Below are 14,075 nucleotides of genomic sequence, written 5' to 3'. Positions count from 1 at the left end.
GCACGATGGCAGCTGCAGAGCGATACTATCTCTGGGTTATGCTCAGCAACTTTCCCCTTCTTTCCCAGTATATCCCAGTCACACTGCAGTCAGTGACAGTTCTGCCTTTGGGGGGCATTAGGTCTGAATGAGAGAGGGACACAAATATGAAGCAAGTCTTGATTTATATGTTCTTCCAACTGATTGTTTGAGAAACCCAAATTAGGAATTCACACAAGCCCAGGTTCTCTACTGCCCCCAGAGAGTTTAAGCCAGAGCTCTTGCAAGATTTTCTATTGTCTTGAAAGGACTTTGGATTGGGCCCAGACCAGCCATAGCAGGGCTCTGTGCAATAATTTTTAAAGCTAATTGCAGAGCATGCAAGAGAGAGGAGTGACAGAGTACCACACAAACTCCTGCTCTACAGCTACTGTTGTTACCAGCCAGTCCAAGGGTTACACATCATTTTAAATCACTTCTCCAAGGGTGAGAATCAGACATGGAAAAGAGAGGACAGCGTGCAGATTTGACATAATCATCTCAGCAGCTGCCTGCTCTGCAAATGCTGTTGAATCTTGGGGATGTTGCTGGCAGTTCTCAAAATTATGACTGCAAGAGAGACAAGGAGTGGAAGCACAAATTAAAACACTTGGGAATCATTCTGTCTCAGGTCTGTAAGAGTCTGCATTCATTTTAGCTTGGGGGTGTTTTATTGAAACCCTCTCTCCTCCTTTCCTCCCCCAGTAATTACCCTGTTGTCAATCCAACAGTGTGTGAAAGTGCTTCAATTTCAAACCCATGCTACACCAAATTGTTCACATCCATGCCAGTCACTCCCTGCTACATAAAGGCTGGAAAAAACATTGCTTGCATACTTTTTATCAGAAAAAATACGAGGGCTGTTGTTTTCTTGGAATGTACTGAGTGAGCATATGCACTCCATAAACCCACTTCTGGTGTGTCAGTTCATTTTCTAGAGTGTCAGTGAATCCTGAAGAGCAGTCCCCCAGTGATACCTCAAAGCTCTACTTAGATTTTAGAAAATCAGAGGAGCAGCTTCTCACTGTTGAGATTAGAAAGGACTTTCAAGTGTGCTTGTCAAGATACCACATTAGTGTGACCCTCTCCACTCCCCAAATCACCTTGCCATAGCCTCATTTGCAGTGAAGTTGCAGGAGGAGGCTCCCCACCAGCATTACAAAATGCCTTCAGTCTCCCCTCCAATCCAGGTAATGTTTCTGCTTGCCTATTGTCCACTGGGATTTAAAAGGGAGTTTGTAGAGCCAGGCAACTTCTACGTGCCCTTCCTCACTGCTTATTCAGAAAGGCTCCATGGCTAATATATGTATTTGTGCTGAGCTGGTGCCTTCACTGCTCTCAGCTCCATAGCCAGGGGCACAACTGAGACACTGCTGTCAGCTGCAGCCTTTAGTTACCTTCAGAGCAGACCCCAAGAGAGGGGTGAGAAGGGCAGAACTATGAGGGGTGAGCTTGTCTCCAATCCCATGGGCCAGGTAAGGACAGCAGGAGCAACTGTATCAACTCTTTTACTTCCCTGTGGAATTCCTTCACCTTACCCGCCAAGGGTAGAGTGTCCTGAAAATGCAAAGGAAGGCATTTCTGCCTTATTAGCCTCACTTTTATGCTGTCAGGAAGGGAGCCAGCTGTATATTAGGCTTTCACTCAGTCTGCACAAGGCATATCACCAATTGGCATAAAGCAGCTGATTGCTGGATATTAGTTGCAGTGAGCTGAACTCACCTGGACGAGTCTTCTAGTCACAAAAATCTCCATATCCTGTTTCCAGTCTCCTGGATTGCCTGCTTCTCCCTGCAGGTCTTTTTTAACTTGCCAGCTTGTCTTTCTCTCCATGTTTGTGTTGCTTTATCAAGCCTGGGGAAGGGAACAGAGACAATTTACAAGGTACAAGCAGCACAAGGCAGAGATAAAAACCAACCAGCCCCCAGATCTCATAGGTGTGAGAGACGTACAAATGCATAATGTCTGTCATAGCCCTCATTGTTTTCACATCCACGAGATCATTAAGACATTTCTAAGTCCCTTGAGTGCATGACATGCAAGCCCAGGATATAATAAGCAGGGCTGAATTAATTGCACAATACATTGATGAACAAAATGAAGTAAAGTGCTTTTATTCTACAAGGGGAAAGGAATGCTTTGCATTAAACAGCGGTCACATCAATCCCAATTATGGCTCAGGCTGCATAAATGATAATGAGACTGTCTCACTCAGACTGAGTGAGAATGCTGAAGGGAGCAAAGACACCCACACACTGCTGCATCCAAACAGTGCTTATCGTTCAGCCGGGACAGTGGGATTTGCCTTTATAGCAAACAGTTCTCCTTTGACAGATACCCGTCCTGGCAGAAGGGCATCCCAGTGCACTTCACACACAACACTAAGCCAGCAAAATGGCTATTCAGCCTCTCTTTATCCTTGCCCCCACTCCAGGTGTCCAATCTTTTTTTAGGGTAAACGCCATCTTTTTTTTAGGGTAAACCCCGTCCTTGACATTATTGGAACCACTAGCATTGATCCCATTTGATGCCACTACTTCTGTGAATAGAGGCAAGACTTCCCTACAAGACACAGTAACGTGTCCCTGAAAGACACAGTAATGGAAATGAAGTCACAGCTGATGTGTCATGTGGCAATAGATGAATTATATTTCAATCTTTCATTTGAAAGTGACACATTCAGAGATTCCTCAGGGGACTTCTGGTTTTTTACTGCTGTTCTGAGCTATGCAGCCAGTCAGTTTTGTTCTGATGCTTCCTCTGGTTAGCATCTTCTAGGTTGTTTCATTTTGGCAATTAATGCTTTGCCTTGGGAGATCTGGAAGCATGGTGCACACGAGCAGTCAGCAGCATTCAGGGCATGGTGAAGGACAAGCTGGATAGAGCTACAGTTGTGGCTTGCTTAAGAATGTCTGAGGGCAAGTTCAGCACTGCACGATTCTCAAGCATACTCTTGCTTGAACTGGAAATGAGACTGAAGGATGACTCATGAATTTCCACATACAGCCCTGCAATGAACCTCTGACCCTGCTCATCCCTTAGAGGCCCCATCTTTTCCTTAAGAAATGACAAGAAAGGAACTGACCTAGTCAGATATTGCAGTCTTACACTGCAGACAAGTAAAGCACACATTGGGCAAGGAAGGGAGGGTTTGAGAGGTGTCATCCTGGCTTCTGGGTTCTGTTAGTTCATCTGCCATACTTGGGGCTGCTGGTATGAACTGGACAGGGAATGGGAAGTTATACTTGAACTGTGTGGAGTTGGGTTGGTCACTTACTAACCCCTCTAGCTCTAAAATGGAACAAGTTTTCTTTCAGAATGAGAAATGAAGAATTTGTGATGTGTACAAGGAGTTGCAAAGAGTTGCAAAGAGATGCAAAGAGTTCAGTCATCTAGTTCTAGAAAAAAATCTAGGGCCAAAGGAAGCCACTAAGTACCTGCCAGCCATTCTAGGCACCTGGAACAACCCCGAACACTGACCTGAACTTGGCTTGGCTATTGGGCGACACAGCTGAGCACATTCAGCACCTTGAAAATGCCTTTTTATTGGTGTCTATCAAAGGGTTTTTTGGCACTCCTCACTTTTTGGTCACAGCACTGATGGGTGCACAAAAGTCTTCTCCTCCTGCAGAAAGCTGTTAAGTCCTATACAGGCCTTGGGCCTCCTGGACACTGATTACAGCCCAAGTGTGATGTCAAACCTTCCCTCACTGCATTGCCTGTGTGAGCAGCAGGAAGAGTTTGGCTGAGTGTTTGGAGTCAACAAACTAATCCGTGTACACTTTTAACTTAGTGGTGGCTTTGGAAACAGAATCACAGAATTGTTGGGGTTGGAAGGGACTTCTGGAGATCATCCAGTCCATCTCCCTGCCAAGGCAGGGTCATCTGGAGCAGGTGACACAGGAACATGTCCAGATGAGTTTAAATGTCTCCAGGGAGGGAAACTCCACGACCTCCTGGGCAGCTGTTCCAGTGCTCTGCCACCCTGCATGTAAAGAAGTTGAGGTGTTGAGGTGAAAGTTGTTGTGATTTATGGCCATTGCTTCTCATTCTGCCGCTGAGCATCACTGGAAAGAGTCTGGCACCATCCTCTCACACGCCTTTGAGACATTTCTATGCATTAACGAGGTCAGAAGCTGTGCGATACACACCAGGCAGGCAGAGCCCCCAGACCAGCTCCTCCGCTGGAACACGCCTGACAAGAGCCACCAGTTGTCCCCCAGTGCCTGCGGGCCCGCCGGGCACGGCCCGCTGTGACCGAGGGCACGGCGGGGGCGGTGTCCCGGCTCCGCCCGCCCCTCGCCCTGCCCGGCCCGGCCCAGCCCCACGTGAGCGGCCCCGCCGGCAGTCCCGGGGCCGCTGCCATGGAGCTGCCGGCCGTCAGCCTCAAGGTAGGGGCTGCTCCGGCGGGGAGGGTCCGCTCCGGCCACCCCCGGGGCCGGGGGGAGCGGGGGGATTGCCGGGGGGAGCAGGGGGATTGCCGGGGGGAGCAGGGGGATTGCCGGGGGGCTGCCGGGGGGGCTGAGCCGCGGGGCGCGGGCGGCATCCCGGGGACAGGGATCTCTCCTCTCCCGTGATCTCCAGCCTTGCGCCTGGTCCAGAGCCCGGCCGAGGCCCTGCTCGGAGCTGTGGAGGCCTCTGAGGAGGAAGAAGTGGTGTTTGGAAGCTTTTTTTCATCACGTGGGCAAACGCAGCAGAAGTTCTGAACGGCACGAAGCTGAGTCAGGGCAGGGTTAGGTTGGATCTCAGGAAAAAGTTCTTGCCCCAGAGGGTGGCTGGGCACTGAACAGGCTCCCCAGGGCAGCGGTCACGGCCCTCAGCCTAACAGAGCTCAACAGAGTGTTCAGACAACGCTCTCAGGCACAGGGTGGGATTGTTGGGGTGTCCTGGGCAGGGCCAGGAGCTGGACTCGATCCTGATGGGTCCCTTCCAACTCGGGATATTCTGTGAGTCTTGGTCACTAAACCCGTCAGGTAATGACTCCAAGGTTCACTCGGACTTCAGGGACATTGTCAGAGTGGCAACAACAGCTCTTAACCAGTGTCTCTGGAGGTTTCCAGCTCAGCTGACCAGAGTTAAGCCAAGATAAAACTGTAGGAGATCCTGAGCAGGCAAAGTTTTTGCTTGTCAGGCAAAGTATCTTAGAAAGATGAGCCTGCTTACTTTGGGGTTATCATTTGTAGATAACTGAAATTGCTTCTCTGTTGGGGAGGGGAGGCTCCAGTTGAGGGCAATTTGGAAATTTCAGGGAATATCTGATAACCAGAGAAAGAGAAATAAGAGACAACCACAGTTACCTTACATTTTTCACTGTGGGGAGAAGCACATCCTTCGGGACAAGCTGGAGGATGCTAAAATCACACATTTTTTGCTTTTGATGTGGGTGTTTGATATTGAAGCCTTCCGTGCTACCAGACAGGTGACATTTTCCTCTATTTTTTTTTTGTCTTTCACATTTTCAAAGCTCTGAGATTTCTAGGTGTGTGTGCCCTTTTCCAGCTTCACTACTTTGTGTAACTTGTTTAGTACAGCAAGTTTGAGGTGCTTTCTGTAGTTAAAGCTTTGCCCAGAGTGTGAAAGCTGATCACATCAGGTTTTTTTAAGCTGTGAGCAGTGGCCTTGGAGCAGGCTGCCTATGGGTTGGGTGTGGGGAGAGTATTATCTCAGCTACCATTATGAATTCAGCTTTGGACAGGAGGGCTTTCATGTGGCTGTGATAAATAAAAGCTCGGTGTTCATATAATGATGTTTTCTCCCCCCTCTTACTAGTTCACCAAGAAAAGCAACTTCCCTTGTTAGAGGCAAGTAAGCAAATGGATTTTTCAAGGCCTGGCATGTGGATTATATTACATTCTGGGGACTTGCTGATACTTTGCTCTGACAAGTTTGGACTATTGTGTGATTCCCAGGGCACTAGGAAGATTAAAAGATCTTGCCTTCTGCTTTGTCTTTAACTTGGTTTGATTATTTTTTTCCCATGCTAAAACAACAGTGAAAACTAAGGACATTGCATTTAAAAGTTTGCCAACGCAAAATAAGTGTTCTACCATGGGAGGTGGAGATAGGGGAGCTGAAAAACACAGCCTTTCAATTAGTGAGTCACTGAGACGACACAACTAAAATGTTGCCTTTCTTCTCTGGTTTCAGGCAAGCATTTCCCAATCTCTGACTAGATAAGAGTGAGCTTTTCCTGGGCAAACTGTTTTCAGCATTAAGAAATTCCTTGTTGTTGAGTCTGGCAACTCTGGAGCTGAAGAGCTGGGGAATAGGGAGTTAATAATCGTACCTGCATCTTTGTACTGTTCCTGAGTTAGGGCCTGATTCCCTGAAAAATACCACGAAAGTGAGAAAGATTCTTACTAAGAAAGGGCCTGGAAATAACACACACTGCTACTATTCATTGGCATGATCTGCTTACGGGTTCTGTGAGATTAGAAAGATGAGCCTCGTGATAGAAGTGGCTCCAAGAAAACTGCATGACTGGGCTATGTTTGTGCCAGAATGTAGCAATATCTCAGCCTTGAGGCCTCTCTTTAAGCTACTTGCAGAGCTATAAAATTAATGTAGCAGGCTTTGCCCTAGAGTGGATGAGGAACATGGTCTGTTCTAACTAATGCTCAGCAAAACATCTGGGAAGCAGCACAGCCCTACTTTTGCCATGAAAACTTGACACCTGGGATCATTGCAATAATTATGGAGAGCCTCAAAATACAAAGTTGGACTTTGATCAAGCCTGGACAATGCCCTACAATCCCTGTGCCTGGAAACACACATTTTGTGCTTAGGCATTTTTAAATGCTAGGTCACAGAATAATAAGAGACCTCTGTTCAACCTCCTGCTCAAAGCAAAGCGAACTGCAAAGTTAGATCAAATAGCTCAACTCAAAATTCAGCTGAGTTTTAAAACTCTCTAAGAACAGAGCCACAACAACCCTGTTGGATGGCCTGTCCCACTGCCTAACCACTCTCATTATCCCTCTGGTATAATAATGAGCAGCATCCTCACAGGTGGCCACTCATATCTATATTTTGGGTAGTATGTAGGTGAATGTCACTCAAAGGGTAGATGAGCTCACTCTAAAATAAAAAAAAAGTAAAATAAAAATTTAGATACAACAAAATAATTATAATGTGGAACCATGTAAATTTTAACTTAGTCAAAATTCAACCTCATGCTATGGTCTGTGCTGAAGCATGTTTAAAAGAATTCCTGTTCCAAAGAGTTTCCCATCTAATGAGACCCAGGCAGACCCAGTCTCTTTTTATGCTTGGCAATTAGTTCCATCACATGCTGGGATTTGCAGAGGAGCTAGGAATTCCCCTTAGCTCTCCCCACTTTCCAATGGGGTGCTTTTAATCACATTGTCATCCTTCTGCACAGAAGGGATGGGGACAAAGGACCCACCTTTCTTATTTTCTGCTCTCAGCCCTAGTTCAAGTCTTAGGAATTATTTTCTCAGAAGAAGAAGTGTATGTCTGTCTTAAGTCGTTGAACAGATGGAAAAAAATAAATTCTCTTGCTGTCTTATCAGGAGACTGCCTACAAATTATCTAATCTCACATGGTGACTGTAGCTTTTCATTAACACTATATTTTCTATGTTAAAGCATACCAAGACCACCAGCTAATTCCAGCTGTCATGTAAATTGGACTAATAACCAGGAAGGGAGTATCTTGTTTTTATTTCAGCAGTCCCTCATACTATCAGCCTTAGATTACCTGCCTTCATGCTGATAACTAAACATACTTCATAATTTAATAACTGCAATATTGATCTAGACAGCTTTAAAAAAAACCCACCTTGCCTAATTATGTTAACTGGTGAGCCTTGAGGGGTCTTCTGGGTATGTGACATGCAATTAAATACTACCTAATTAAGAATTTCCCTGATGTTGTGATAGTCTCTTGAGTAAATGCTATTTGCATGTCTCCATTCTTATCCAAGAACATCTTGTATTTTACTGATTAGCAGCTTCTCCCCGGTCTCCGTGGTGCAATTTGGGAGAAGGGGAAGTGGGGGGTGGTGGTGAAGCATTTTGTAAGCTTTCATGAACAATTAAAAAAATTAATTAATAAAAATCTGTCTGAGCAGCGTTTGAAGTTACAGCAAAGTCTGGTGAGTGCTCAGCAGCTGTGCTGGGGCACTGCAGGGAAGGAAGAGCAGAAGACAGAGATTTGCATTGTGTCGTGGCAGAGCAGTGTGAGCCACAGCAATGGGGTCACCCCCAGAGGTTTCCTGGCTGGGCTTCACTTGTGTCACAGCTTCACAGGTCACTCTCTCCTCGAGCAGCTAGTTTTGTTGTAAGGTAGAGCATGGGTAGATGTTTTAAGTCAAGGGATGTGGCAGGATGTCAGTAGATCTTAATTATTATTTTTTTTAGTATCTCAGTGCTCCTATCTGCATACAGCTTTCCTGTGTCCACTGAGTAACTTACGCTTTTGTCACTTCCTCATTTCAAGCTTTCTTTTTCACCTTTTTTGGTGGGTGTGTGCTTCAGAGGGGTTTTGTTACTGTGGGTTTTTTTTTTTACACCAAGGTCAGTATAAATGCCAACTGGAGCCTTTCTCACAACTAGAAAAAATGGAAGATTGCCTATATCCCATGGGTCCTCTGATTTGTTCAGGCTTCAGCCTTTCTTTGTTGAGGCTGCTAACAGACCCCATGTTCCATATTCTTGTTTTCACAAATGTTTAGAGAGTGAATATGAGAGATCTCCCTTTGCTGGGTTGGCCAGCAGGCTCTGAAGGAGTGAGCACATGGATATAGATACAGAAAAAGCCTGAAGTGATATATTGTTGTTCTCGTTTGCTGTCTGAATAAACATGTAGAGTATGTCTCCTTGGTTACAGAAATGGAAGGTGCTGGTGAAGAGAATCCTTGTGTCACTTCTTACAGTACAGTCCTTCCTTCTTGGATTTGTTCCCTTGAACACAAGGATCAGGATCATTAGGGACATGTGCAAAGTACAGAATTTGTGACAGCATTATCTTATTGCCGTTTAGGGCACTGTTGGCATTTGGGCCTGGTGGCTTCACCAGGATGAGAAGAGCTGTGTGCTGTGGCAGGATCAGGTTCTCGGAGTCCTGGAAGATGCCTTCAGGTCTGTTAATACTGCAGTGAGGTTGAACCACTGCTCTGAACAGACTGGAAGGAGGTAAAAGGAGGGTTTACTGAGGACGGGAGTGAAATTCTGGGAGCTGCAGGCTCAACTATCCATGGACTTCTTGGTGATGGGATGCCAGATTGGTCATGTATAAACTGTGCTAGCATAGTGAGTCAGATTGCCTGGCTGGCTGTGCAAACTCTTCTGGAGTTCCAAAATCAATAACCCATTTAGAAAAAGACTAAGTGGGCCCTGAATCGGCTGTCAGCAGACATGACAACAAGAATGAACGACTGCAGTGCAGCGCCACAGGAAATACTCAGCAACAGAAGTGGAGAAAAATGGTTTTGTCTTCACTGTCCCAGTTGCCTCACCAGCTTTTTGCACTGGTTCATGGCTCCAGGGCTCTCTTCCAGACAAGATTGTGTCATTTCATGTGGATCCTCCCAGGGTTCCCCCAACTTACTGACCTGTCTTCCTCTCTGTTTTTTTTTCCATAGGCCATCATTCTGGTGCACTGGCTGCTCACAGTGTGGTGAGTGATTGGTGCCTGGCCTGGGTGAGAAGAGGGTATTCCTTCAAACTAGGAATGGGACATTCTTGGGGAATCAGCACTCTGTGTCTGCCTGTGTGCAAGAACATCCTAAACCTAAGAGTGAGGTGTTTGTATGGGAACAGGGATGAACACAGACGGCTGCAGGCTAATTGTGAATTTGTTCTGGGTTTTTTTGTCTTGTTTGTCAGGGGATGCATGAATCACGTCTTGCCAGCCTCCTATGCCTGGGGAAATTTCAGTGTCCTTGCAGTGGGGATCTGGGCCATTGTGCAGCGAGATTCCCTCGATGCCATCGCAATGGTGAGTGTGAGGGTATTGGCCTCCCCCAGGCTGCTCAGGGAGAGGGTGGAGGGCAGAGTCTTTGAGCCAGTGATGATTTTCAGCTGTTCCCAGTACAGCAGTGAACAAGTGTTTGGGTGGGTTTGTTTTTTTTAAGAGTGTATAAATCTATAAGCTCTGTAAACCATGGTGAGAAGCATTCAGTATCAATTATTTTTCTTCTCAGAGATGAACATACACGATTCTTGCTTTTTTTACCTGCTGTTGTGACTTGTAATGCCAGAGGAGGATTCAAAGTGTTTAATATGCTTGAGTGGAGGGGCTTTATAAAACCCTTCTCTGAACATTAAAGAGATTGGCAAACACAATTAAACAATTCTGGAATACCTTATGAGAAGCTATATGACAGATGTGAAGAAAATGCACAAAATACAAGACCATTCATGTAGGAGTATCTCTGTACCTGGGGCAGTGTCAAGGAGTTAGCCATGTGTGATACTGGGGTGAGGGATGATTGTGTGAACACAGATCTCACAGGAAATAGATTCTGGCACTGACTGTTACTAGTAGTGGTTAAACCCCTGTTCAGCTCGCGTCCCATTCTCTCTCCTTGTTCCAGTTCCTGACTGGCCTGCTGCTCACAGTGCTCACGGACATCATTCACATCTCTGTCTTCTACCCTGCACATGACCATCTCGGTGATACGACCCGTTTCAGTGTGGGCATGGCCATCTTCAGCCTCCTCCTCAAACCCCTGGCCTGCTATTTGGTGTATCGGATGTACCGGGAGCGTGGAGGAGAGTACACCTTTAACATAGGTAGGATGTCTCCTCTGCTCCCCTGTCAGTGTGGGCCGTCTCCTCGGGTGCTGAGGGGTCTGCCTTGCTCTTTGGGCCCTTCAGCCTGAGCCCTGTGCAGCAGGATTCTGCCCCTCTTTTAGTGGGGTGCTTACTCCCTCTTGCTCGTGTCTGTTCTCCCATTTTGTGGTTCTGGTGTGTCTTTGGCCTTAAATTTATATTCTTTCTCTCTTCCCATGCAGACCTGGAGTCCTTGTCTGGCAGCCACTTTGCCCACAATGGTATTGTGAGAGGCCTTTCCTCTCTTCCTCCTCTTGCATTTGTGTGTGCATGTTGGAAGCCTTTGGGTGTCCTTTCTTTGCCAACCCTTTCTTTTCCTTCTGGGGAGAAGTAGAGGGAGTATCTCCTCTAGCTGGATTATGCGCCAGAGGGGAAGCAGCTGGATTTCTAACTCCGAGCTTTCTGTGGGCCTCACATGTCCTTGATTTGGTTTGGACCTCCATCTCCTCCCCTGGAAAATGGGACTGATGTTTATCTCGTGGGGCTTTGCCTGGAGACACTAATTCTTCTCTTGGTTGCACTTGTTAATGATAGTGTGGCAGCCTTGCCAGAGAGAACGGGCTGTGGCTGGATGTTCTGGGTCTTAGCTTTACTAAGCGTGCCTGGTGCTAGTTCATGCCTGGGCAGCTTCCAGGGATTGTTTGTTGTGTGGGAATTCATGCTGGCAAAACCAGCAGCCTGGCACAGCTCTGTTTGCCATGGCTGTGCAGGACAAAGGGAGGTGTCACTGCATTACAGTGTTTGGAAGCTGTCACTTGTGCTGCTTTGGGTGTTAGCAAAGATCACACTGCTGTGAAAAGAGGTTAATACCTGCAGAGGACGAGAAGCCATGGAAGGAAATCATGGCTTGGGGCACTGTGTGCCCTTTGCATCTCTCTGCTAGTGCAGTGTGGGTGTCTTCTCTGCTTGTGAAAATCCAGATAGATGTGTCTTACCTGGGTCAGGAGGCCTGTGAGTCACCTGCAGTGCCTTGCTATGGGCCATGTTTGTGCCAGTTTTTATTAGTTGCTCACTGTGCTCCTCACTGGGATTTGACATGTGTATCCCATGCAAAGTGTAAGTATCATGGAGGAGTTCACCCCTTTGCTTGGAGTTTGGGAGGACTCCTTTTCAACCACACTATCCCAAACCAGGCATGGTACTGTCTGAGAGTCTCCTCCCAGGCACAGGGGGGAATTCAGACACTTTGTAGTGGCACATCCTCTCCTGAACTGTCTTTCTCACAAGATTTTCAAGATTTTTTCAAACTGTGTGCTGTTTTGTGTTGAATGTGCTTGACAAATTTCCTCTCATTTCCCTGCTATCTGGCATTTTCCTTCTGAACCCAGCAGTGTTGCATTTTTCCTAGTCTTCTGTGTCTCATTTTCTTTCTGCACAAAATCCCTTTTTGTTGCTTGGCAGCATCCTTGCTGCTTAGAACAAACCCCTCATATGGTTTGGTGCCTACCCGTGATTCTCCCCATGACAGGTGCCTGGTCCATAGATAAAGAGCTGTCCATGCACACTCTCTCTCTCTTTTCTTTCCCCGGTTATCCCCTGGACAGTAACATGATTTTGTACAGACAAATTGTTCACAGTGCAGTTGGGAGCACTGCTGGGTTCAAATTTAGTGCCATGGTGTGCAGACTACATTGTTGGGAGGAGTGGTTCAGGGATGAATCGTGCCTTTAAATCCATGCTGTCAGCTGGTCATGGTTCCTGCTGCTTCTGGCTATGTCTGTTCATTTTCCCATGAGCTCTCATACACTGATCTTGCTGAAATATGCTGTTACAGGAACCTGTTATGCTGCAATGGGGTGTTGTGGGTCTTGATTTGCACACAGCCACGTGGCTACTAAGAGAGCAGTTGGCAAGGAATGAAGAGGCATGCTCAAAAGCAGTGAGTTTCCCTTTGTTGGAAGGATGAGTTTTTTACTTCCTGCCTGTGTAGTGAGGATCACAGAGGGCAGGTGCTGTGGAGCTGGTAGGGCAGCTAATGTGGTGTGCTCCTGAGCTGTTGGCTTCTCCTAGGGGATACAGTTTTTGCGCTTTTGCGTTGTTCCCAAGCTTGTTCTCTTCCATCTCCATCCAGGTGTCACCAGTGCGGGCCAGGATCGCAGCACTTATGAGCCCATTGATCAGTCAGAAGCGCCTCCCCAGTGGCCTCCCCCGGGCAAGGCAGCCCAGCCACCCTACTGAGGCACCTGGAGCTCCAAACGGACACTGCCCTCGCCCAGCCAAGGCTTCTGCTCTTCCTCTCTCTGTTCTCATGGAGCCACACCTGCTGCTGAGCAAACGGGACAGGATCTGATACTTCTTTTGCCTCCCTGAAGGTTGGGCAGATGGGTTCCTGCAGTAAGTCCAGAAGATCTCGGAGGTGTCAAGCACTGTGACTCATTGTAATCCCAGTACTTTCCTCCTCAGTACGTGTGACTGGATGCACCTTCTGCAGTCTTCCAGGTCTTGCATTGTGCATCCTCTTTGATGTAAGGGAACCACTAAAAGCACCCCTGGACAAACTGTCTTTAAAAGCCTTATGGACTGCCCTTAAACAATACAGTTAGCCTGCTTTTATGCAGATATATTCCCAGGAAACATCTGGGAGTTCTCAAGAGCTGTTTTTGATGGTGTTATTTAACTAAGATTTATGACCTCCTAAGATTTATAACTCCCTGTGTTAGCTGTGGTGGTTTGCACAAAGCTGGGCTTGGTATAAAATGTTCTTAACTGGGCCAGGGAGGTGTTTGTGCTCCCAGTGTCTGGTCTTGGGTTTTATTGACTGATGCTTTTATGCAAGTTGAATGTCCTTCAGGATACTTAAAATGACTTTTGAATGTAGGTTATAGATACTTTGTGCCTTGAAATGTCCTTTTGCCTTCAGCCGCCTGTCTTAACAGAACTTGAAATGTTACATTTTTCTAAGAAAACTATAAAATGAACACAGTTTTTCTGTGTTAGAAAAAGTTAAACTGGCCACTTATGTCTCATTTGAAAATATATGTGTGCCTGAGGGTTTGAGACTGTAGCCAGGCAGTTTGGGAGGGTCATTATGGGGAAAGCTCTACAGGGCTTTGATGGCTTTTAGTCTAAGCTTTATTACAACAAGTAGAAGGTACTGCTTGTAAATATGTGGGTGGGAAGGTGGGCTAGTAAAATGGGGATTGGGGAAGGGAAAAGATGGATTTATTTACACTGAAGAGGTGAGCTCCATGGAGTGTGACAAACCATAAACTCTAATGTTCTGCACAATAAAACTGCCTTGCTGTAGCTTTCAGGTAAAAT

At 46.6% G+C, this 14,075-nt stretch overlaps 1 protein-coding gene across 2 annotated transcripts; it reads left to right on the top strand.

The window, feature by feature from the left end:
- Positions 1–4,309: 4,309 nt before the first annotated feature.
- AGTRAP (angiotensin II receptor associated protein) lies at positions 4,310–13,762 on the top strand. 2 transcript variants are annotated; one of them, XM_027703004.1, is made up of 6 exons: positions 4,310–4,409; positions 9,623–9,657; positions 9,867–9,978; positions 10,577–10,775; positions 10,997–11,035; positions 12,886–13,762. In XM_027703004.1, the coding sequence occupies exons 1-6, from the start codon at positions 4,383–4,385 to the stop codon at positions 12,990–12,992; spliced, it is 519 nt and encodes a 172-aa protein (XP_027558805.1). In that variant the 5' UTR covers positions 4,310–4,382; the 3' UTR covers positions 12,993–13,762. The 2 variants fall into 2 exon arrangements, with proteins under 2 accessions (XP_027558805.1, XP_027558806.1); XM_027703005.1 differs by lacking the exon at positions 10,997–11,035 and having other exon boundaries at positions 4,311–4,409.
- Positions 13,763–14,075: the final 313 nt, after the last annotated feature.

Source organism: Neopelma chrysocephalum, unplaced genomic scaffold (assembly GCF_003984885.1).
Source record: "Neopelma chrysocephalum unplaced genomic scaffold, ASM398488v2 Primary Assembly neopelma1_200, whole genome shotgun sequence".
Classification (NCBI taxonomy): domain Eukaryota; kingdom Metazoa; phylum Chordata; class Aves; order Passeriformes; family Pipridae; genus Neopelma; species Neopelma chrysocephalum.
Note: the sequence above shows the minus strand (reverse complement) of the source record. Positions and strands in the feature narration are given on the sequence as shown.

Coding starts and splice junctions, on each gene's coding strand:
- AGTRAP (XM_027703004.1), top strand. CDS start 4,383: ATGGAGCTGCCGGCCGTCAGCCTCAAG. Junction 10,776..10,996: donor AGAGTACACCTTTAACATAG/GTAGGATGTCTC, acceptor CTTCCCATGCAG/ACCTGGAGTCCTTGTCTGGC. Junction 11,036..12,885: donor CAGCCACTTTGCCCACAATG/GTATTGTGAGAG, acceptor ATCTCCATCCAG/GTGTCACCAGTGCGGGCCAG.